The sequence below is a fragment of the Oryx dammah genome, unplaced genomic scaffold (genome assembly GCF_014754425.2).
Source record: "Oryx dammah isolate SB20612 unplaced genomic scaffold, SCBI_Odam_1.1 HiC_scaffold_9, whole genome shotgun sequence".
In the NCBI taxonomy this organism is placed as follows: domain Eukaryota; kingdom Metazoa; phylum Chordata; class Mammalia; order Artiodactyla; family Bovidae; genus Oryx; species Oryx dammah.
This window is the reverse complement of record NW_024070193.1, coordinates 6,709,125-6,735,338: the sequence shown is the minus strand read 5'-3', so window position 1 is coordinate 6,735,338 and position 26,214 is coordinate 6,709,125. Positions and strand designations below refer to the sequence as shown.

The following is a 26,214-nucleotide window of genomic DNA, read 5'->3' as shown; positions in this document are numbered from 1 at the left end:
GTACATTTCCATGGACTACAATGAGAAGGGGGCCCCCAATAATCTGCTTACACTCTTGTCTCCTTTCTCTCCTCTACACAACTTATTTGCTGCTATAGGAGGAAACCAATGTAAAAGCAACCTTGGACTTCCCAAATCATCCTCGTCCATTCTCAAACTCAATCTACAACCTGTGGTCGGGCTAGGGTCACAAAATGCAAGGACAGACCACAGACTGGGGAAAAATATTTGCACTGTATTTAACTAACAAAAAATATAATAATCCAGACTATATAAAGAACTCCTACAATGTGGCAGCCTGGATGGGAGGGGTGTTTGGGGCAGAACGGGTACATGTATATGTATGGCTGAATCCCTTTGCTGTTCACCTGATACTATTACAACACTGTTTGTTAACTGGCCATATCCCAATACAAAATAAAAAGTAAAAAAAAAAAAAAAGAACTCCCACAGTATGAACAATAAGAACAATATGAAAAAGACAAACAACCCCGGTGAAACTTGGCAAAAAATGTGAGCAAGCCAATCAGAGAAGAAACTTAAATAGATACTAAACATGAGAAAATATCTCAGCTTCACTGGAACAGTACTCAGGAAGAGGTAAATTAAAAACACAATTAGATGTCATTTCCTATGTATCAAATAAGCAAGGATTAGTCTAACATTAATAAGTGTTATCAAGGAGGTAGGGCAGTAAGAAATGCCATTCACTGCTGGCAGAAGTATAAACTGGCACCAAAATTTTGGAAGGCAATTTGTCAAGATGCATTTATGCTGAGGTTATACACACTCTGTGACCCAGTGATGCCACCTCTCCCACAAGCCAACAGCGAGGTGCAAGGATGTTTACTGAAACAGAAATCTATAACAATCTAAAAGTCTACTAATGTGAAAATGGGTAATTAAATATGTCATAATTACACAGTACTTATATACGTGAACTCTAGAGATAGACTAAATCTTGAAACAAAATAGTGAAAAACATGCAGAATATTAAGAATTTTTACATAAAATTTAAAACACAAATACTACACACAAGTGGGGGTGTATCCATAAACAATCTATAGAAAGTATTACGCAGCCATTAAAAAGAATACATCTGAATCAGTTCTAATGACATGGATGAAACTGGAGCCGATTATACAGAGTGAAGTAAGCCAGAAAGAAAAACACCAATACAGTATACTAACGTATATATATGGAATTTAGAAAGATGGTAATAATAACCCTGTATGCGAGACAGCAAAAGAGACACAGATGTATAGAACAGTCTTTTGGACTCTGTGGGAGAGGGAGAGGGGTGGGATGATTTGGGAGGATGGCACTGAAACATGTATAATATCATATAAGAAATGAATCACCAGTCTAGGTTCAATGCAGGATACAGGATGCTTGGGGCTGGTGCACTGAGATGACCCAGAGGGATGGTACAGGGAGGGAGGAGGGAGGGGAGTTCAGGATTGGGAACACATGTACACCCGTGGCAAAACCAATACAATATTGTAAAGTAAAAAAATATATATTATAATAATAAAAGAAAAAAAGAAAAAAAAAACATGAAGGCAAAAATAATACAGTTTTTTTTAAACTGAAGGATTGGAATCTGATTGTAGAGAGGCACAACTGTGTCTGTAACATTAAAAGAAAAAGCTGAGGCCAGCAAGATTACACACTGGTACCTATTACATCGGGATGGCAGGTCTGAGTATTTATGACAATGTGCTTTGGATGTCTGTGTGGGAAATGTGTATAATTTCTTACAGCGTCATAGTTAAACTTCAGGGTAGAGACTGCCTAGGGAAAGTGGATAGAGAAATAAAAGGGAAGGCAGTCTAGAGCAGAACATGAGGTAAGGTAGACAAAACTCTTGTAAAACACAAACTAAAACGGACAAGAGAGGGGCGGTATAGGGAGGCTCAAGAGGAAGGGGATATGTGTGTACACACAGGTGACTCGTGCTGTGGCACAGAAGCAGCTAACAACACTGCAGAGCAATTACACTCCAATTTTAAATTAAGATCAATTTAAAATTTTAGTAAATAAAATGGACACACACACACACACACAAAAGAAACTCAGAAGATCTGAATAGCCCTATATCCATTAAAGAAATAGAAATGGAACTTTAAAACTTCCCACAAAGAAAACTCTAGGTCAAGATACCATCACTGGTGAATGCTATTCAACAATAAAGTTAGAAATAACACCGATAACACACAGTACTTTTAGAAAATGGGAAGAAGGGAACAACTCCTAGCTTGTTTTATGAGGTCAGCATAACCCTGATATTAAATACAAAGACACTACAAGAAAAAAAAAAATTATAGGGCAGTGGTCTTCAGGCACACAGGGATATTAACAAATGAATACAGCAATATAGACACAAAAGTACATCATGACCGAATCAACTTTATCCTAGGAACACAAGGTTGGTTTGATATTAAAAACCAACCAACTTAACACATCACATTAACAGATTAAAGGAGAAAAACCATGTATCGTCTCAATAGATACAGAAAAGGCGTAGTACAAAAATGAATATCCTTTCATGAGAAAAATTCTCAGCAAACTAGGAATATAGGGACAATCTCGTTTCACTGGACTCTGCTTTACTGCACTGCACAGATACTGTGCTTTTTACAAATTGAAGGCTTCTGGCAATCCTGCGTTGAGCAAGTCAATCGGCACCACTTTCCAACAGTATTATTTTTTAATTAAGGTATGTACATTTTTTAAAAGACATAATGTTATTGCACACAACAGACCACAGTATAATGTAAAAATTACTTTTATATGCACCGGGACCAAAAAATTCACAATCCGCTTTATTGCAACATCTGCTTTATTGCAGTGGTCTGGGACTAAACCCACACTATCACCGAGGTCTGCCCGTACAGGAGAACTTTCCAACCGGATAAGAGGATGCAAAGACGGAGCAGAGCAGGAAAACCCTGTGGAGTAAACTGGCAGGAAGAAATCAAGATGCAGGAGAAAAACCTGCAGAGCGGGATCTCGTGCCAAGAGCACAGTCTTTCAAGGAGCCGGGGGGATATGGTCCATTGTATGACATGCCACTGAGGTGAGAAAGGATGAGGAAAGAGACACATCCAGGGAGGTCACAGGGGCCTTGAAGACTGCAGGCTTGGTGCATAGGTCAGCCCACTTTTTACTTCCCATCTGCTGTTCTTAGTATGCCTCAGAATAACTCCCATACCTCCATTCAAGAATTATGCAAATCAGGGCTTTCTGGTGGCTTAGTGATAAAGAATCCACCTGTTAATGCAGGAGACGCAGGTTCGATTCCTGGTCCAGGAAGATCCCCTATGCCATGGAGCAACTAAGCCCATGGGCCACAACTACTGAGCCGGCACGCTGCAACGACTGAAACTGCGCACCCAAGAGCCTGTGCTCCACAACAGGAGAAGCCCCTGCACCGAGAAGCTGGCACGCTCTAACAGAGAGTAGCCCCTACACATTGCAACTAGAGAAGAAGGCCCACGCGGTAAGCAAAGACAAGCACAGCACAGAATAGCAAATTTAGAAAAGAACTAAGCAAATCAACCAACAAATTAACAAGTTAGAGAAAAAGGCAAAGTTTACTAAATTTTTCCTAGGCTTACTGACTGACTTTGAACTTAAGATTCCAGTCCTACTCTATCGTACAGTAGGAAAGGCCAGTGTTTGGAACAAAGTTGGTGCCCAAGGACTACGTACCTAATGAATTAATCAATACAGATCTTCTTATTCCAGATCAGACATTCCTTCCCTCCTTAGAGTCAGGATCGTTGAGATCTGACCTGCACCCAACCCTGCTCTACCCCTGGGACTAATCCTGACATTGGGAGAGAAGGATTTTTAAAAAAGCAGGAAGTTCGACAGGCTTTAACACTGTTGACCATCTCTGTGGACAGAGGTGTGCGTCTTTCCTATCACTATAACTTAGAAATGGCAGGGCAAATTTTTCACCGTATTTGGCAGTTATTTTGGGGATGATCTGACTTAAATATGGGCTATGAAAATTAACAAGAAATTAATCTCAGGAGAACCCGCAGAATACCCTCCCACTCCATAGACAGTTTATCATCTTAAAGAGAGCAACTGAAACAGGAATGCAGGGAACCCTAGGTGCCTGCTGGTCACTAAGATACCATAAACCAAATAACACAGGGTGATCTTAGGCACCAACCAAGTCACAGGATAGATGATACAAATAGCAGGCAATGTCTGGATGCTTCTCAAAAGGCAAATCCATCCAGTGGGCAGAAGAGAGTACAGAGTCATTTATTAAATGAATTAGATTAATTTCATTTATTATGTGACTTCCCAGAGCAGGGCTTCCCTGGTGGCTCAGACAGTAAAGAATCTGTCTGCAACGGGGGAGACCCAGGTTCAATCCTTGGGTCAGGAAGATCCCCTCGAGAAGGGAATTTATACTGATCTGATTTACTTACAAGATAACCATTTGTTGCTGTTCAGTCAATAAGTCGTGTCCAACTCTTTGAGACCCTATGGACGGCAGCACACTGGGCTTCCCTGTCCTTCACTACCTCCCAGAGTTTGCTCCAATTCCTGTCCACTGAGTCAGTGTTGCTATCTAACTATCTCATCCTCTGCAGCAACCTTCTCATTCTGCCCTCAATCTTTCCCAGCATCAGGGTCTTTTTCAATGAGTCGGCTCTTTGCATCAAGTGGCCAAACTACTGGAGCTTCAGCTTCAGCATCAGTCCTTTCAATGAATATTCAGGGTTGATTTCCTTTAGTATTCACTGGTTTGATCTCCTTGCAGTCCAAGACTCTCAAGACTCTTCTCCAACACCACAGTTTGAAAGCATCAATTCTTCAGTACTCAGCCTTATTTATGGTCCAAATCTCACATCCATATGTGACTATTGGAAAAACTACAGCTTTGACTATATGGATCTTTGTTGGCAAAGAGCTCTGCTTTTTAATAAACTTTCTAGGATTGTCATAGCTTTCCTTCCAAGGAGCAATCATCTTAATTTTATGGCTTAAGTCACGTCCGCAGTGATTTTGGAGACTTCCACTTTTTTTGGAGGATTATTATTGGCCAGACATATGTACTGTCTCATTTATCCTGAACAACAACCCAGAAGGGAAGAATAAATATTATCCCTATTTTAACAGATTCAATGTCTCGTGCAAGGTCACTCAGCGAGAACGTGGTGTAACAAGGGTCAAACCTGGGCTGCCCGATCCATGGTTCCAGCCTGACCTTGGGTTTCAGTTACTGGTAAGGGACTCCATTTTGTCTTTCGGGCTTGAACTGTCTGTAAGGGTCCCAGTAAGTCTGGGCCTGGGGCTCTGCCTGGAGCTTTGTCTTAATGTCTCGTTCATCCAAGAAAATCAGAGTTCCACCTATACCCCCTCAACCATCTATCTGCTAATGTACCATAAACACACAGTTTTGCTATAAAAGTTTAATCTGTAGCAACTGTCTGTACTCACTAACTGTTCAAAATAAGTTGGCTCAAGTTAAAAAAAAAAAAAAACAAGGTTAAATCTAGTTGAAGTAGCAGTTAGATATACTTCCTGACAAGAGCCAATTTATTCTGCACCACCTCTTTCCAATAAACACTGCAGAAGTGATGGAAAGCATTATCGGGGAAAAATAACACCTGGCAGAGCCCAGGGAGACGGCCCTTGTAGAAGGCAAATCTCTGAATCTGACAGTAAAAGTCGTTAATTCTTCGAGGGACAGAGAGACACAGTACCTTGACCTCCTTTTTAGGAATACTTCTTGCTGCCAAAGTCAGCTCGGCACAAATTTTCAAACCAATTATGACAATGGATGCACTTAACACTTTAAAAGAAAATCTTCAGAAAGAACTGGGAGGCAGCAGATACCCTTTATACAGACCCTGAGAGGTTAATAACAGCAACAGCCAGGGGGAGTGCAGGTAAATGTTTAACAATGGACTCTCTAGCAGAAAAAGCCCTGATTTGCAGGCTCTGCTGATTTCCATGATGTAAATACTCCCATCCTGGGTGGAATCCAAGCTACTAAGGTGACAAATAATTAACACGAAGCTGGGCAGAGGTGTGCATGGGTCTCAGGACCTGGTGCGGCAGGCTCCAGCCCTCTGCTGATGACAACAGTACTTACTGGTTCTGTGCTTACGCGCCAGCTACGCGCTAAGTGCTTCACAGTCATCATCTTTCAATCCTTGGGAAAGGCCAATGGGCAAGTACTATTTTACCCCCTTTTTATGGATGAGAGAAAACTAGGTCTTAGTTTAGAGAGGTTAATCAGTAATGAGTCAAAGGTTGGCTACTTACTAAGTGTTAAGAGCTAGAACCTGAGTGCTGGCCATTTGGTTGCTGGGTCCACGCTTTCTGCCCCTCTTTGATACTGCCCCTCTCTAGAAGTTGTTCAAGAAGCTACTACGATCACTGAAACCTTGTCTTGCAGATGATATGTTGTCAAGGAGTCAAGTGCAGGCTCTGGGTAGCTGGCGGGGAAAGGGGTCTGACCCACACCAGCCATGGAAGTGTCCTTCTCTTCCCCTCCCAGGGAAGTTCGCTTGTCCATCAACACCCGCATCAGATGGTCCCCTATGAGGGAGTCTTTCCCAGCTCCTGCGGGGCTGTTACTTCCCCCCAAATTTTTGTGTTATGAAAATTTGACTTTTTCCATTATAAGACAAATACGTGCTCATTAGAGAAGACAGAGAATATCAAAATACAAGGAAAAAAATCTCTTTGTGGCTCTGCCTCCTACTCACAGCATTTGCTCCTCTTTTGTTCTGCGGGACTCATTTCCCTCTCCAGTGTCTGTCTATTGAGCGATATCAGCCCCACCACGTCGTGACCTCCCCCTGAGGTCACTGCATCAGCACCCCACCTCCCTCCCCAGCACAATACCCAGTACACGGCTGCCCCTCAATTACTCTTGGTGCTTTATTATGTCCTCCAATGCATCAGAAGAAACCCTAAGCTTCTCAAAGCCGCCCTAATCCTGAGACTGGGTGTCTCCTGTGTCCTACGTTCTTACTGTGCTGAGTGGGACAGGGAAGCGCCACCTCAGCAGGCACCGGGCCTTACCTGCATCCCTCTCATCTTCTGGAAGCGTGCAAGGGTGTCGCTGATGGTGTACACGCGCACGTGGCCCATGTGCAGCTTGCCGGAGGGATAAGGGAACATGGAAAGCACGTAAAACTTAGGCTTTGATTTCTAGGAAAGGATGACAGAAAAATACAGCAAGTATTTATTAATCATTCACAGGGAACTAGGTTCGCATATAATATTTTGGCATTTTACTTAAGGTAATAATTTAACATTTTCAAAAGCTTTAAAAAAAAAATATTCCCATAAGGTAAATGGACAAAAATGCCAAATACCAAAATTTGAAGCCCTGGGTTATCCTAAAGAATGTCCAAAATAACACCAAACAACCTCACAGTGCTAATTACCCCTACTTATTTTTAAATCTGCCTTTTTCTCTTTTAGAACAGCTATCTAGGACTTAAAGAACTGTATGTTCTTCCAAACGAAGCTCTGACGTATGTGTCCATAAAATTCACGGAGACAATAGTGGATCAGAGATGTGGCAAGTCTAAAATGGAGCCCCTCCCTAAATCCCGGGGGGCTGCACGCAGACTTGGGCTGAGCAGGGTCCCCAGGCGCGGGTTCAGGTCCCAGGTCTCTCTACTGTACTGGGAGCTTCTCTTTCAACGGAAAAAGCTGAAATGGGAAGGCAATGAGAAAATCTTAGCCAGGTTGCCGTTTCCCAGCGGGTGACCTACAGGCAGCCTCAGGCCAGGGTTACATAACTCTCCAGCATCCAAAGGCGCACAGCTTCATCGCGAGAAACAGGAAAAGGGTTCATGCACTGGAACACCACGGACACAGGGCAGGACGTCCTCACTGGAACGCCAGCCTCTGGGACCTTAGTTCTTATAATGGTGAATGTTGACACAAGTTTGTACACACGAGGGAAGAAGGCTGGAAAGGAGGTAATCATTTAATTGATTCCTTATTGGGGACCTTAAGGAAGTGTTGTTCAAGGGCAAGGATCATGTTTTTACCCATCTAATCTCACCCCAATCCCCACCTTCCTGGCTGACCCCCTAGTTTAACAAACTGTTGGGTAAATGACTGTCAGCCTTTGTGCTCTGAAGCCTGAGAACAGGCCTTTGGAGATCACTGATTACTAACGGGCAGTCTTCCCGGCACACTTCACTACCCTGTCCAGGTGGCAGGAAAGTCCCCCACACCCAGCCTTAAATCCTCGCATGGGGGAGAAGGGATGCCTCTGAAGAAAGGAAGAGAACAGGTAGCTGCTTCTGTTTATTCGGCTAAGTGTCTGGACCCTCTGATGTTATCACTACTTCTTTTCTCCTGTTTTCTCTTTCTGTTCTTACTGCCTTCTGAGAGCTCTGCAAGAGTTCTTCAAGGCTTTGCTTCTCCAAAATTAATGAAAACAAATGCAAAACAGAATATTCATGACCATTCTTATGTGTGCGAGTGGGTATTGCGGGGGGGGGGGGGAGTGCTTTGTGCTAAGTATTTATTTGCATGACTGATAATTGACAGCCAACTGTAATCAGGGGAGCAGAAGAAACCAGAAATCGAATTCTTTCCAAATCTCACTTGACCCCTTGCTTTAAACTTCCCTCAGCAAAGAAGGTGGACAGATCTTTAGAAGGGCCACAGTCGTGTGGCAAGACAGACCAGAGTGGCACTTTTCTCTATACTCTGCTTTCTCTAGAAATGATCGACTGTGTGACAAGTCAAGTTGCCTGAAGGAAGAGAAGGGAAAAGTGAATGAATAATGAGTTTGCATAATAAACTTGGAAACCTGTAATACTAAAGTGACAGCTCCTATTGATTTCTAGAAATGGATGGAAAGCCCCACATTGATCATGCACTTTAATTGGAAACTGTGGAACCATAACTCAGGAAAATCTCAGAAGCGAGAGAGACAACTTAAGATTCAGGAGTCACTGGGGACTCGGGACTTTCTTCTTTAAGAAGGCAAGTGATAGACGATCCTCTCAGCTTGTAAACAACTCCCTCAAAGGAAGTGCAAGACCTCATTCTGATACCTGGTACAGAATGAGAAATAAGCAGACTGTCCACTCGATTCCACCTTACTCGTTGACATAGATTAGGCCTACTGCTTCTCTTTGGGAAATTTTTAGGAACATAAGAAAACAGTTGTTACAGAGTTCTTTGGGACCTGAAAAAACAATAAAATATTTGATATACACTATTTCTAGTTTTTCATTTTAAAGTTTTTACATTAAATGCATTTTTACTATAATCACCTTGTTTTTATTATGATATATATTTTAAAAATTATGTTTATTTAACAATCTTACCCCAAACATTTTCTATATCTTGCTTCTTCATTAATATCTTTTTTTGTATGTCTCTCCAACAAAGATGAAACTTAGGGCAAAACTGAGGAATTCATTACATATGAGCTAGTTCAGTTCAGTTCAGTCACTCAGTCATGTCCGAGTCTTTGCAACCCCATGGACTGCAGCACATCAGGCTTCCCTGTCCATCACCAACTCCCAGAGTTTACTCAAACTCATGTCCATCGAGTTGGTGATGCCGTCCAGCCATCTCATCCTCTGTCATCTCCTTCTCCCGCCTTCAATCTTCTGCAGCATCAGGGTCTTTTCCAAAAGTCAGTTCTTCACATCAAGTGGCCAAAGTATTGGAGCCTCACCTTTAGCATCAGTCCTTCCAAAATTCAGGACTGATTTCTTTTAGGATGAACTGGTTAGATCTCCTTGCAGTCCAAGGGACTCTCAAGAGTCTTCTCCAACACCACAGTTCAAAAGCATCAATTCTTCAGCACTCAGCTTTCTTTAGAGTCCAACTCTCACATCCATACATGACTACTGGAAAAACCATAGCTTTGACTAGATGGACCTTTGTCAGCAAAGTAATGTCTCTGCTTTTTAATATGCTGTCTAGGTTGGTCACAGCTTTTCTTCCAAGGAGCAAGCGTCTTTTAATTTCATGGCTGCAGTCACCATCTGCAGTGATTTCAGAGTATTGAGTTCACAGAAGATACAGAAAAGTACTGCTAGCAAAAGTTTTTACTATTCATGGATATTTTTGTTTATTGCAGAAAAGGTGTTCGGCTCACTGCCTGTCCCTGCCTTCTGTTTCTCTGTGTGAACTAAATCATTTTCCTCTGTGACAATGAAATAAATTCTGTTCTCTGAGGGTAGAAGGAAGGAATTTGGGGAGTTTATAATTGAGCAGGAAAGGGAAATGTCCCTGATTGAAAGGGACATTTTCATAATTATATAAAAGTGTAAGAATTCAAGCCTTTAATAGAAATTAAGATTGGAAGTGATGGAAAATAGATGGTTTATATATAAGTGGGTCCTATTATTTTTGTCAGCTTCTGACATCAGAAGAAAGATAACTTCTGCCTCTTTCTGGATCATGCTCTGAAACTCTCGCTGAGACTAGCGAATGGAGGGAAGTGGACCACTCAGTGGAAGCTTGCAGCCTGGGATCTGGTCCAAGCTCTGCCCCTAGCTGTGAGACCTCAGGCAAATTCCTTTGTTTTTCCGGGCTCAGTTCACAATCTGTAAATCAAAGGTGAGACAAAAGGTTTCTGGTGAAAGCATGAGCTTAGGACTCAAATGTATCTGGATTTGGGTTGTGCCACAATTGAGATTGAGGACAGAGGGTGAATGGTTGGATGGCATCACTGACTCAATGGACATGAGCTCGAGTACATTCCAAGAGATAGCGAAGGACAGGGGAGCCTGGCGTGCTGCAGTCCATGCGGTCACCAACAGTGAGACATGACTTAGCGACTGAACAACAAGTGAGTTATGCATCTCAACAACTGACCAAACTTCCCTCCCAGTTTTCTTACTCCAAAATGAGGATACTACTATGCACCTTCAGGGCTGTTTCAGAATTTAAATGAGATAAGGAAAGGAAAGATGGTGCCAAACACACTAAAATGCTCATTAAATGAAAGTTCTTTTTATAACGATGACTATGATGACGGTGGTAAAATATTCAACTTCTAGAGACTCATTTCCAGTGGATTTCAAATGTAGCTACTACCAGAGTGAGACTGATTATAGACATGCTTTGAAATCTACCAGCATCTAGTCATGTTCTCATTCCTGTCAAAGATACACCACACATTTTTATCTTCTTTTATCTCTCATTCATGGGGCTTCCCAGGGGGTGCTAGTGGTAAAGAACTCATCTGCCAATGCAGGAGACATAAGAGGTATGGGTTTGATCCCTGGGTTGGGAAGATGGCCTGGAGGAGGGGATGGCAACCCACTCCAGGATTCTTGCCTGGAGAATTCCATGGACAGGAGAGCCCGGCAGGATACGGTCCATAGGGTTGCCAAGAGTCTGACAAGACTGAAGTGACTTAGCATGCATCTTTCATTTATATAACAGTTCAGTTTGTAAAATGCGTTTAATCTTATTTTCTCCTTTGATTTTCAAAACAATTCTGTGGGATAAACAACGCAAAGAATCTGAGGATCAGACAGGTTAAATGCTGCTGAGAGCACAGTGAATTTGGGAGCAGAGCCAGCATTACTGCCCAGGCTCCAGACTCCTTATCTAGCATTCTCTCTGCTTTACCCTTTTTCAAATTCAAACCCTGACGGAATGCCACCGAGGGATCACCCAAAATGTTCCTAAAGCTATTTACCCAATTAGTCAAACATAGTTTATTTTGATCCATTTAATTTTTTAGAAAACCATACACTTAAGAACGCAATGTCTCAACAACAAAAAGCTACAACTTCAAAATGTTTGGAGGCCACTGAATCTAAACCAAAAGAAAAAAGAAAAAGAAGCTAAATTTATGCTCCTCATTCAGGATTAAACTTCTCCCTAAGGTCTGCTTCCAAAATATATTTAGCTACATTAGTCTGGTCATGTTGCCATGAAGAATTTTCATTTCCTAATGAGGTAAAAGTTAAACTTTCATTGTATAATTACACATTTCATTTAAACCTTCCTTTTTATCATTTCACATATTACTTACATCTCTTTCAATACCAGATTTTCTTCATAACTAATGCAAAAAACCATCCTTCAATTTAACACAAATAGCTACCCACCCCCCATTTTTCATAATGATCAATCTCATAGAAAGAATGAGTCTGATAAGAGAGGAGAATCAGGAAAGGTGATTCTAGCACACTGTGGTCTTGGGCATATATATATTTACTCAACTGCTTGCCTTTGTCCTAATCTCTTTAATTGAACATAGTGGTCCATGGGGTTTTCCAGCCAAGAGTACTGGAGTAGGTTGCCATTTCCTTCTCCATGGGATCTTTCCGACCCAGGGATCAAACCTGGATCTCCCGCATTGTAGGCAGACACTTTACTGTCTGAGCTACCAGGGAAGCCCCAATCGAATATAAAGTTTATATTATTTGACTGGTAACTATTATGAAAGAATGGTCAGAATTTTAAGAGTAAAACTGTACTTAATAGTGGTGTACTCTAATCAAATTCAACATTTCATGTAACAAACCACAGCTTCCATATTGTGACCAATATTGAGAGGTAAGGGTTAACACATCTAAGATTGATTCCCACCAGGCCGGCCTCCCAGAGAAGGAGCTGACTTCTAACAGAGTATGCCATGGAAACTGGTTACAGCCAAGTGCTTTAAGACAATTAATTCAGGTAGAGCGCTGAGCTGGTGCAGATAGACTAGAAGCCAAGAGTCCACTAACTTATATACCTGTGACCATGAGGTTGGACCCCAGCTCCAGATTACACCAGGGAAGGGCTGGGACCTCCCAAACCAAGATGGCAGAGCAGGGTTGGAGGCCAAGATCATTCTAGGGCCAAGAGAGACACTTCTCAGAACATGCCACTTAAAAGTCCACAGCTGAGAGGCCCACATGCCCCTCCTGGAGTCTCCTATCTGACTCTGCCAGATCCCTGCATGTCGCCCCACCAGGCAGAGGACCACAGAGAAGCTGACATCTGCTATAGCTCCTGTCTGGGTGAGCTCCCCCAGTAAATGCAGCTCTAGAATGCCCAGTGTGGCACCATCCGTGTGCTCCTTATGTGAACGTGCACCTCACTGAGACTCCTCCGAGCACCATCCTGGTCTCATCCCAGTGACCCATCACCAGCATCCTGGGAAGCAGGTGGGCACTACTATTATCATTGCTTATTTTCAATAAAAAAAAAAAAAATCTGACGCCTAGAGAGATTTGGTTCTTTGGCTCAAGGTCACATACTCAGTAACTTATTTGAATCCAGGCAATCTGACCCCAGTCCACACCCTTCACCCCTCTTCTCAACCCTTTCAGTGTCTCTTAGAATACTCACATCTGCTTCTGAAACCGTGAAGGCCTGGTCTTTTATTCGCTGATGCCACCATTTCTCCACATCCTTTCTTGTCTGCAATGTATACTCCTTGGTCCACTCTCCCGTGGCACTGTAAATACCTCTGGACCATCCTGGAATCACTCTCCTTCCCCACTTAATGACATCCGGCCCGTCGTTTAGCTGCCTTTTTAGAAGACAGGCATATAAACCCAGTTTCTGCCAAGAAGGAGCCATTCTTCAAAAGGTGGAAAGGGCCTGAAAGAGAGTGGAAAATACACATGTGAGCCACCCAGAACCTCCCGAAGCTCCTCCTTCCATTCAGCACAGCCAGCATTCACAGGCTTTCCTCTTATTTTGATGATTTCTCTCCCTGAAAAGAATATTTTAGAAGTATAGTCAAGATAAACACAAACTTTTTTAATGGAAAATATTAAAGATGTTCTATGCTCCCAAACAGCAAAGATACAAAAGCCCCATAGGAACAAAAGGAGACCACCACCTGGGCCAGCACCAGCCACAACCTCACAGCTTGCGTGGGGAGCAGCAGAGGCCCCTCCCTTGCCTTTAGGCCAGACTAGGGTCTGTCTAGCAGGCTTCACATCACATCATCCAGGCGTCCAAAGAGCTCTAAGCACATCTGGGCTTGGCCTTAGGCTCAAATATCAGAAGAGCTCTTGAACACAGGTCTCCCAGGAAGACCGGAGACTCTGAGCTGTGATCAGCATCCTTCATACATACTACAAGTTAAATATACTAAGTAGGCTGAGCCAGGAAATAACCATTATTTAGAAGACTCTTATTCACTTACTTCTTCATTCATTTACCAAATATTTATTGAGGTCTACATACTATTCCAGGCACTGGGGATACAGCAGTGAACAAAAATAAAGTCCCTTGTTACATGGCACTTATATACTAGCAGAGAAAAGCAGGTAAGAAACGAACAAATGGTGAGAGGGGCGGAGCGGTGTGAACTGGGACATTGGGATTGACATGTATACTACTATGTATAAAATAGATAACTAATCACAACAGACTATAGCACAGGAAACTCTACTCAATGATGCTCTGTAATAACTTAAATGAGAAGGAAATCCATGAGGCTGATTCACTGCTGTACAGCAGAAACTAACACAACATTGTAAAGCAAATATACCCACCCCACCCTCCCCCATCTGCCAAAAAAAGAAAGACAGGAACAAACAAATATATAGCATGTGTAACAGTGATGAGTACTATGGTTTTTGGAAAACAATCCACAAGGCTCACCAAGACATCAGCTGTGATTCAAAATTCAGCTTAAATGTTGCATTGGTTTCCTCCAACAGTGAATTCCAGAAATGACCTCATGGAAGAAGCTCCATGATTTATCATTATGTTAAAGCCCGAGGTGACAGTTCATCAAATATTTAAGAAGTATGACTAGACAGCCTAAACTTTCTGCCTTCCTACATAACAGCATTCACTACAGTACAGAAACAAATGAAAACAGATCTCTCAAAACCAGAGAGAAAATGAAGGAAGAAACTGGCACTCTTAAGCTGGAGCAGAGACGTTACTTTGCCAACAAAGGTCCATCTAGTCAAAGCTTTGGTTTTTCCTGTGGTCATGTATGTATGTGAGAGTTGGACTATAAAGAAAGCTGAGCACCAAAGAATTGATGCTTTTGAACTGTGGTGTTGGAGAAGACTCTTGAGAGTCCCTTGGACAGCAAGGAGATCCAACCAGTCCATCCTAAAGGAGATCAGTGCTGGGTGTTCTTTGGAAGGAATGATGCTGAAGCTGAAACTCCAGTACTTTGGCCACCTCATGCGAAGAGCTGACTCATTGGAAAAGACTCTGATGCTGGGAGGGATTGGGGGCAGGAGGAGAAGGGGGCAACAGAGGATGAGATGGCTGGATGGCATCACGGACTTGATGGACGTGAGTTTGAGTGAACTCTGGGAGTTGGTGATGGACAGGGAGGCCTGGAGTGCTGCAATTCATGGGGTTGCAAAGAGTCGGACACAACTGAGCAACTGAACTGAACTGAACTGAAGCTGGGTTTAATTCTTGATCCTCTGAAAATTTTGTCCACATCCACTGGGGTCTAGTCTATGTAGCGAAGGTTCCAGGTCATAAATGCTGCCAAGAGGGTTCATTATAGACTTATATAAGCGAGTTTCACACATATAAAATGGCATCACAAGTGTTGACATTTTACAAGTGGGTCTGCAAAAGTTCTTGACATACCACTTCTCACTGTACTCAACCCCTCTTGCTTCTCTGTGGGTGGAATCAGAAACAGACTGAATAAAACAAACAAGCAAAACACCTCCCTTCCTATCCGCCAGGGCTTTCCTGGTGGCTCAGAGGGTAAAGCGTCCGCCTGCAATGTGGGAGATCTGGGTTCAATCCCTGGCTGGGGAAGATCCCCAGGAGAAGGTAACGGCACCCCACTCCAGTATTCTTGCCTGGAGAATCCCATGGATGGAGGAGCCTGGTGGGCTACAGTCCACCGGGTCACAAAGAGTCGGACATGACTGAGTGACTTCACTTTCACTTTCCTATCTAATGGGCTTGGCTATTTTAAAGTGTGTAGATTCGACTATTGATACCAGGGTAAACTATATAATTAGTTGACTATCAGCAATTTCATATGACCAACCTAATATATGGACTTCCCTTGTGGCTCAGATGGTAAAGTGTCTGTCTACAGTGTGAGAGACCCGGGTTCAGTCCCTGGGTTGGGAAGATCCCCTGGAGAAGGAAATGGCAATCCACTCCAGTATATTTCCTGGAAAATCCCATGGACAGAGGAGCCTGGAAGGCTACAGTCCATGGGGTCGCAAAGAGTCGGACACAACTGAGCGACTTCACTTCACTTTAACCTAATATATACAGACATTTTGTACAATTAAGGCAATTACATTTATTTTGAGGAGTTTGATTTCTACATAATTAGAACTATCATAGTCATGGACTTTATGGTTCTCTAGTTAAATCAGTGTTTTTATATCTTTGCAAGCTAAAGAATGTTAATTTAGCACAGAGATACCTGCAATTTCTCTCTTAGACTGCATTCCTTAAGAACACATAAGGAGACACAGAAAGAATGGAAGAGGATGGAATTATAAAGATACAAAACTGACCTGAACCACAGTCTTACAAGCTCTTTGTTTTGATGCTGGTTAACTCCACTCGTGTGTGCTCTGTTGTGTCTGACTCTTTGCAACCCCATGAACTGCAGTCCGCCAGGCCCCTCTGTCCACGGGATTTTCCAGGCAAGAATACTGGAGTGGGTTGCCATTTCCTTCTCCAGGGGATCTTCCCAATCCAAGGATCGAACCCAGGCTTCCTGTGCCTCCTGCAGTGGCAGCTGGATTCTTTCCCACTGAGCTACCTGGGACGTCCAGAGTAAATGCCACATAGATTAAAGAATTTTTTAAAATACCATAAAACAAGAAAAAAACAGAGTACGTGCTAATTCTGTACAAGGTGCAGGACATTCCATCGTAGCATAAAAGCAATCGAAGAAGTCAAAAGGAAAAATATTAATAAAACTCTCTAAAAAACGTAAAAAACCTGCATATCAAAAACACCATGAACCTGGGAACTCCCCTGGAGGTCGCTGTTAAGACGTCACAATTCCAATGCAGAGGGCACAGGTTTGATCTTTGATTAGAATATCACACATGCCGAATAGTGCAGTCAAAAAAACAAACAAGCCATGAACAAAGTTAGAAGCAAACAATAAACTGAAAGAAAACTGCTAAAACTACAAAAAAATATTACCCTTCCCTATAAAGAATTCACATATAAAAAGAGAAACATCAAAAACCTAATTTTAAAAGTTGGCAAAGGAGAAAAGAGGATATACAAATGACTTACAAATATAAGAAAAAAGAATGACTTTATAACTAAACAAAGAAATGCCAATTAAAATAACAAGGAAACATTTTGCTTATCACATTGGCAAAAATTTGTTATGAAAAAAAAATGTGCACTTTTATACACTGCTGGTGGAATGTAAATTGATTCCACCTCCCTGGGGAGCAATGTGGTAATATATGTGTCAAGATCCTTTAAGAAAAGTCCACACCCTTAATGTTAGGGGAACCCCAAAACTCAGGCCGACTCAGCACACAGTGCACTCAGAGTTAAGATTTACTGCAGCCGTGGAGTTCAGTTCAGTTCCTTTCTTTTACTTCCCAGGCCCTGCTATGGGCCACTCCACACCAAAGCCCGGATGGACACTGCCTCTTGCTGATAAAGAGCAGTCCTTTTATTTGAGCACCGTGCCCCTACGTTGAATATGAAAGGTGTGACTCAGGTTTTGTGTCACGATCAACTTGGCCCTCTTCTTCCTTAGCTCTGTCGCATCCAGCTCCTTGCCTAGATGTTTGGAACCTTGTCTCTTCTACCACATCCTTCCAAAACATCAATCCCCATTAATTCCATTCCTCTTTAAGAATCAGCCCTGAGTTAAACTTCACTTAGGGTTTAAGTTTTTTGAGAATGATGCGGGTACCAGCATGTGACCATAGGAGAGGCCTGAGAACTGGACCCAAAATGACAATCATTCAGGGATAGAGAAACCTAGGAGAAGAGAAGGAAAAGACAGGCAAAGAAACAGAGTATGTGGGGAAAGCACAGGACACAGCGTGCGCCCAAAAGCAAGTGTGCAAAAATGTACCTGGAAAATTAACAAGGAGCCAAGTTATGTGCAAACAAAACAACTAAATCTCTATGTGACCTTGAAGAAATTATTTCCCTGTCCAGAACACCAGCTTCTCCTTATAATGAAGGGGTAAATCCAGATGATCTCTGAGAACCATCGAGCCCTAACATGCTGTCACAATCATCTGTGGGTCACGAGATGAGGTGGGCAAAGATTCAGGGACCAACTGGGGTAATGGAAGAGTGGAGAGAGGGACTTGAGTACAAAACTATGCGAACACATATGTTTTTCTGGGAAAGGGCCCAGAGCTATCAACGGAGTCGGTGGCTCAGAGTCTTAAGATCTGGATCTCAGAGACTTTTCCAATTAGGAAACTGCACCGAACCCAGACCGCACTTTCCCTTCTGGCTCCCGGCAAGTCGAAATCTATCGATCTGGGGAGAGAGGAGATCAGGTCGCGTCTCGAGTCCCGCTGAGCCCGGGGCAGGGGTTTACCTGCTCACAGGCTCTGGCCTGCGGCTCCTTACTCCTCGGTTCCCACCTTAGGCGAACACGGCCCGGACAGTCACCATGGGCGCCGCCATGTTGGCAGAACAACAACTTTATCGATAGTGGCCGCCACAGACACAGACAGGCGGTAGCAGAGCCGAAGGAGGCGGAGCGCTGCCTGTTCCCGACTCCCGGCATTCCTTGAGGCCCGGGTCGCCGCACTACAGTCCCGGGTTCCGCTCTTCGGTCACTGGCACCGCCTCCTGGCTCCAAGCCCCGCCTTTGGACCGAGTACTCCACCCAGAGTCTGGTGACTGCAAAACTCTGAACGCACAAGAATCAGATTCTTAATTGCAGCAGACGTGTGAAAGCCATCAGTTTAGTGCTCCTAGGCGGCACGTGGTGTAAAGACCACTGGAGGAAACCTGAGGCCACGGTTCGAAGTCCATCCTCCTCCTTTCTCAACTTCCTGACCCTTAATGGACCACGTGGTGGTTAAGACATCTTCCACCACATCCGTGGTCTGGCTCTGGGAGGAGAATTACCTGGCTAAAGCTGGAAATAAAGTGTTTTCCTTACTTGACACTTGGGCTGGGTGTCAGGAAAGCATGATACCTGACCACCCACTTTCCTAAAAGAGTTTATGTATGGTCATAGAAGACATTGTGTGCAAATATGCACCGGATAGTCCCCAGATCAGCAAACCACCCAGACGCTAGTGTCTTGCCAAATTCCAAGTCTTTAATAACAGTTTCCTGACAGTTCAAAATCCAAATATTTTGTCATTAAGTGTACACTTCAAACCAGCATCAACTTCACTTGCTAGGAATGTGGAATCTCAGCCCTTATCCCAGACCTGCTGAATTGGACTCTGCATTTTAACAAATCTCTAGGGAATTCTTAGGCACACTTAAGTTTGAGACTCACTGTCTTAGAATGTGAGAGTTAGAAACAATCTTGAGAACACTCTAGTCCAGCAGGCTCATTTTACCAAGCTGCACGATCAAGCCAGTCCATCCTAAAGGAAATCAGCCCTGAATATTCATTGGAAGGAATGATCCTGAAGCTGAAGCTCCAATACTTTGGCCACCTGATACGAAGAGCCGCCTCACTGGATAAGACCCTGATGCTGGGAAAGATAGAAGGCAGGAGAAGAAGGGGACAATGGAGGACTGAAGAACAAAACTGAGGCCCAATGGAGCTGTTTAGCTCAAGATCACAGCAAGCAAGTCAGTACAGTCACCCCAAGGTATCCCAGGACCCTTCAAGAATATAAAAATCCAAGGATGTTCAAGTCTCTCATTAAAATGGTATGATATTTGCATATAACCTATGCACATCCTCTTGTACACTTTAAAATCATCTCTAGATTATCTGTTAATACCTTATACAGTGAAAATACTATGTAAATATCAAACTGTGGGAAATTCTTCAAGAGATGGAAATACCAAACCACCTGACCTGCCTCCTGAGAAACTTGTATGCAGGTCAAGAAGCAACAGTTAGAACCAGACATGGAACAATGGACTGGTTCAGAACTGGGAAAGGAGTAAGTCAAGGCTGTATATTGTCATCCTGCTTATTTAATTTACATGCAGAGTACATCATGCAAAATGGCAGGCTGGATAAAGCACAAGCTGGAATCAAGATTGCCGGGAGAAATATCAATAACTTCAGATATGCAGATGAAATGACCCTTATGGAAGAAAGTGAAGAGGAACTACAGAGCCTCTTGATGAAAGTGAAAGAGAAGACTGAAAAAGCTAGCTTAAAACTCAACATTCAAGAAACTAAAATCATGGCATCCGGTCCCATCATTTCATGGCAAATATATGGGGAAACAATGGAAACAGTGACAGGTTTTCTTTTCTTGGGCTCCAAAATCACTGTAGATGGTGACTGAAGCCATGAAATTAAAAGATACTTGCTCCTTGGAAGAAAATCTATGACCAACCTAGACAGCATATTGAAAAGCGGAGACATTACTTTGCCAACAAAGGTCTGTCTAGTCAAAGCTATCGTTTTTCCAATAGTCATGTATAGATGTGAGAGTTGGACCACAAAGAAAGCTGAACACCAGAGGATCTATGCTTTTGAACTGTGGTGTTGGAGAAGACTCTTGAGAGTCCCTTACACTGCAAGGGGATCAAACCCGTCAATCCTAAAGGAAATCAGTCCTGAATATTCATTGGAAGGACTGATGCTGAAGGTGAGGCTCCAATAGTTTGGCCAGCTGATGAGAAGAACTGACTCATTAGAAAAGACCCTGATGCTGGGAAAGATTGAAGACAGGAGGAGAAGGGGACAACAGAGGATGAGATGGTTGGATGGCATCACCAACTTGATGGCCATGAGTTTGAGCAAGCTCCAGGAGATGATGAAGGACAGGGAAGCCTGGTGTGCTGCAGTCCATGGGGCCGCAAAAAGTTGGACACAACTGAGCAACTGAACAACAGTAACAATGTAAATGCTATGTAAATTGGTGCCAGTGTGCTTTCTGGAACTTTCTGGAATTGGGAGGCGGGGATATTTCTCATCTGTGGTTGGTTGAATCCACTGATGTAGAATCATGGATACAGATGGTTCAGTGTAAAAGTTCTGGTATTCAAAATTGGGTCTCTAACACCTGCTAAAATAATCCCCTTCCCAAAGTGCAGAATGAAGGATCATTAGCTAAAACAACTTCCAGGCCAACCTCTCATTTCGAAGATAAGGATGCACTGAGGTCCAGAGATTGGATACAGCTTAAGATCACACAAGTAGCTGATGGCAGAACATCAGAAGCACTGACTCTCACATTAACATACCACACAAAGTAACATACCCTTCAAGGGTGTCATGCTGTATGCACATATAACTTGCATGCTCTTTCCCTAAGTTACCCAAAACACTAAATTCCAAGTGGCCTCACCTTTATTTTGATTCAAAATATCTCTCTCCTCCTATGAATTAAAGTTAATGCTGACATTTCTAGGAGGTTTTTTCAAATACAGTTTTTCTAACATTTCACTTGCTTTACTGGAAAATTGCTATTTTTACATCAAACAAGACAGTAGCATGAAAGTAAATTTCTTCCACTCTTAAAGAGCTTGCTACAAAGATCCATTATTAAATGAAACACACAAGTTGCTGGGCTGTGTAAAAAGTTATCCCACTTTCAATTTTGCAAAAAGGAAAGGGAACAAAGGAAATACATGTGTTAGTATATGCATGGAAAGAAATCTAGAAGAATATGTCTCATACTATTTATTTCCTGTGATGATCTCTAGGAACAGTGTTTCCACGGGTCTTTCTCTACAATAGTTTTCTGTGTTCCTTTTGCTTTTTCTATTAGATTGTATGGTAGGCTGAATAGTGGTCCCCAAAGATATCTAGGTCCTAATCCTTAAAACCTGTGAATATTATTGTATATGGCAAAAGAGACTTCACAGTGTGATTAAATTAAATATCTTGGAGTTGAGATTAAATGTTACTTTTCTTCTGACTGTTTAACTCCTGTATCCTTTAATGGCCGGCATTTGACCTTCAACGGGAACCATCTCCCACCCCCATGTTTTCCCCTCCAGCTTCCCTGCATGCTTCTCTGGGAGTCTCACCTGCCTTGATTTTTGCTCTAACAGCCAGGCCCTGCATCAGGACATGGGTGGACAAGGATAAAGAAACCGGGCTTCCCTGACCTCAGGGAGACTCTCATAGGCAAACTGTTTCTCTAGTTCTCTCCGCCTGGTGCCCCTGCCTTTCCTGCCGTCCGTGCGCCTTTCATGTTATGGCGTCTGATCCTCCAAGTTTCTCTTCTTCTTCTTCCTCCTCCTCCTCCCTCTTCTTTCTCTCTTCACAGCCACCCTCTTGGATGGTCTCTTTCTGGTCCCTTCCACACCACCTCCTCACCCTTTTCCCTCCTCACCTTGCCCTGCCTACCCTGTTGAAACCTACCAAATTTCAGACATTCTGGATTCATTCAAGCACTGTTCAAAAAATTTTAATGACCAAAATCCTGAGTTCTTTGTGGACTCCTTTAACATCTTTGAGTTTTATTTGAATCACTGCCCAGCTTTACTCCTCTACCCTTTGTTCATTTTCTCTGCCTCTTGCACCTTGCTCTGCACTCTCTTTGTTTAATACAAAAGCCAGTGTGTCAGAAATTTCTAGGAATAGAGGGGTCTCCATTTCTTCAATCGTTTCTTCCCTTAGTGTAAAAATAAGTCTTTTCCCCTGTTTACCTCACTAGGTAAAGTAAACTCACTAGAAATGACTTCGAGGTGCAAGAGTAATAAATAATTCCAACTTGACATTTATTCCCATGCTTTTGTGACCTTTTAAAAAATGAATCCTGGGGCAGCCATGTAAATTCTTATCTGAGCTGTCATGTTTCAGACATTGATTCAAATCTTCCAGGCACAACTTTCAGGCCTCCATTATGGAGAGGCAGGCAAGATTCTTGCTACTTTATAGATGGATTTTCAATAAAAATGCCCCACGTGTGATAGTCAAATCACTGAAGGTATAGATAGGCTTATTACCTATGATTTTTCTCTGTTATCTATTCCTCCCCATTTTCTGGTCACTGCTTCTGGACTTCCCTTTAAAAACCAAAACAAAACCTTCTAAATCTGTCTTAAGAACTTGACCTCACCCCACACACTGTAGGTCTGAGGTCTGGCTTAATCCAATCCAGCCATTCCATCCCCTGACCACAGAGATGGTTGAGGCAAGCATATTATCTCAACTAGACTAACCAGAGGAAAGCCCAGGACTTCTGCGGGGAACACTAGAACCCAGATTCTTTTCCCTGCTGTGTGGAAATAAGAATCTCAGCAGTTGCAGCAGCCATCCCAGAACCAGCTAGATGAGTCTGCTAAGAATGAAGGCAGGAAGCTGAGAGACAAATTGGGTCCTGGTGCTACTGACGGATCTGCCATCAAGCCCTACCTGAAGCCAACTGCCTCAGAATCCTCTTTCCAACTAGGCCTCAACTTATGGACTTCTGTGTCTATCTCTGCATGACCCAATCATGCCAAGAAGCCTGCAAAGTCAGTCTGGCCAGACTCCCTCTGCCCTTCATCATCCTCCACCAACTCCCAAGTGATGTCTGATCATCCTGGCCTGCCTTTAGCAAGAATCCTGTTAGGCTGGCTTAGCCAGGCTCTCCCCTTACCCTTGATGTTTCCTATTAGTAATTTTCCACCCACTGACCCTCACTCTGCTCCTTGGCTATAAACTTCCACTTTTCCTTATCATATTCAGAGCTAAGCCTGATCTTTCTCCCCTCCCACAAAACCCCACTGCAGCAGCCCCTATACCTACAGCAAAAGTCATTCTGAATAAAGTCTGCCTCACTATTTTAACTAGTGTCATGAATACTTTTTTTCTTTAGTAGTTCTTGCTGACATGAAAGTTAAGCCTAGGGACTTCGCTGGTGGTCCAGTGGTTTACCAATCTGCCTGCCAGTGCAGGGGACACAGGTTGGATACCTGTCCAGGAAGATGGAACATGCTGTAGAGCAACTAAGCCTGTGTGCCACAACTACTGAGCCTGCACGCCTAGAGCCCATGCTCCGCAACGAGAGAAGCCACCGAAATGAGAAGCCCATGCAACACAACAAGAGAAGAGCCGCTGCTCACTGCAACTAGCAGTGATCAACAGCCTCAGACATGCGGATGATACCATTCTAAAGGCAGAAAGCACAGAGGAATGAAAGAGCCTCTTGATAAGGGTGAAGGAGGAGGATGAATGAGCCGGCTTAAGACTGTATGATAAAAAAAACTAAGAACATGATGTCTGCCCCCATTACTGCATGGCAAATAGAAGGGGAAAAGATGGAAGTAGTGACAGATATCTTCTTGGGCTCCAAAATCACTGCAGACGGTGACCGCAGCCATAAAATCAGAGGATGACTGCTTCTCGGCAGGAAGGCGATGACAAACCTAGACAGTGTGTTGAAAAGCAGAGACATTACTCTGAGAACAAAGGTTCATATAGTCAAGGCTATGGTCCTCCCAGTGGTCACCCACGGTTGTGAGAGCTGGACCATAAAGAAGGCAGAATGCCAAAAAATTGATGCCATTGAACTGTGGTGCTGGAGAAGACTCCTGAAAGTCCCTTGGACAACAAGGAGATCAAACCAGTCGATCTTAAGGGAGATCAACCCTGAATATTCACTGGAAGGAATGATGCTGAAGCTGAAGCTCCAGTATTTTGGTCATCTGATGTGAACAGACAACTCAATGGAAAAGTCCCTGATGCCGGGAAAGATTGAGGGGAGAAGGAGAAGAGGGCGTCAGAGAATGAGATGGCTGGATGGCATCACCAATGCAATGAACATGAACTTGGGCAAACCCTGGGAGATGGTGAGGGACAGGGAGGACTGGCATGCTGCAGTCCTTGGGGTCGCAGAGTCAGACACGACTGGGTGCCTGCAACTAGAGGAAACCTGTTTGCAGCAGCGAAGACCCAGTGCAGCCATAAATAATAAAATTAAGTAAAGAAAGAAAGTTAAGCCTAGCACTGACGGGTCAAAAAACTCATAATGATCTTTGCAAAGCCAGCATCCTAGACGTCTGTAGATGGGAGAAGATTCATTTCTGAAGAGCCGTCTTGGTCTTGAGCGACTTAGAGTACAATCAGTACATATTCCCCTAGGTGCCTGATATTAAAAAGTACCCCTTAGAATAGCATATTCAAAAGCAGAGACATTACTTTGCCGACTAAGGTCCGTCTAGTCAAGGCTATGGTTTTTCCTGTGGTCATGTATGGATGTGAGAGTTGGGCTGTGAAGAAGGCTGAGCGCTGAAGAATTGATGCTTTTGAACTGTGGTGTTGGAGAAGACTCTTGAGAGTCCCTTGGACTGCAAGGAGATCCAATCAGTCCATTCTGAAGGAGATCAACCCTGGCATTTCTTTGGAAGGAATGATGCTGAAGCTGAAGCTCCAGTACTTTGGCCACCTCATGCGAAGAGTTGACTCATTGGAAAAGACCCTGATGCTGGGAGGGATTGGGGGCAGGAGGAGAAGGGGATGACAGAGGATGAGATGGCTGGATGGCATCATGGACTTGATGGACGTGAGTCTGAGTGAACTCCAGGAGATGGTGATGAACAGGGAGGCCTGGCGTGCTGCGATTCATGGGGTCGCAAAGAGTCGGACACGACTGAGCGACTGAACTGAACTGAACTGAACTGAACCTCTTTTGGCCTCCTTTCCAGGATATAAAGTTTGCTGAAAAAGATTTCTTTTGTTGGCTTTTAAAATTTTATGTTCTCCCTCTACCCCATGCCTTAGCTGTTCTTGAGTATATATGAAAAAACCCACTTGGAGTGATTTATACCACAATTATCTTTGGATGCTGAGACCAACCTTGGGATTAAGCTTTTAATCTGTTCATTATAGGGAAGGAAAAAATAGTTTCCATTGCTGCAAATCTCCTTAGGCCTTGTGATTGCTTCTAGAAAAAGATAATCCTATTTGAAGAAATACTAAATGTACAAGACTGTATTGAGTTACATTTGACCTGAAGAGATTCAGAATTCTTATTATTAGGAAGATGCCCTGGAGAAGGGCATGGCAACCTACTCCAGTATTCTTGCCTGGAGAATCCCAGGGAGAGAGGAGCCTGGCGAACCACAATCCATGGGGTTGCAAGAGTGGGACATGACTGAGCAACTAAACCACCACCACCAACAGGCTGAGAGTGGGCTTTGGGTTACTCATATGTATTTGCAAATGGGTAAAATGTATTTTGTCCA

At 43.2% G+C, this 26,214-nt stretch overlaps 1 protein-coding gene across 1 annotated transcript in view; it reads right to left on the bottom strand.

Moving 5' to 3' along the window:
* The window catches only part of LARS2 (leucyl-tRNA synthetase 2, mitochondrial), a 146,330-nt gene extending 127,646 nt beyond the window's left edge, over nucleotides 1–18,684 (bottom strand). The window contains exons 1-3 of the mRNA XM_040246784.1: nucleotides 18,479–18,684; nucleotides 13,324–13,578; nucleotides 7,063–7,191 (exon numbers count right to left, since the gene is read on the bottom strand). Of these exons, the coding sequence (XP_040102718.1) occupies nucleotides 7,063–7,191; nucleotides 13,324–13,557 (363 nt within the window). The 5' untranslated portion in view covers nucleotides 13,558–13,578; nucleotides 18,479–18,684. The remainder of the gene's footprint in view (nucleotides 1–7,062; nucleotides 7,192–13,323; nucleotides 13,579–18,478) is intronic.
* Nucleotides 18,685–26,214: the final 7,530 nt, after the last annotated feature.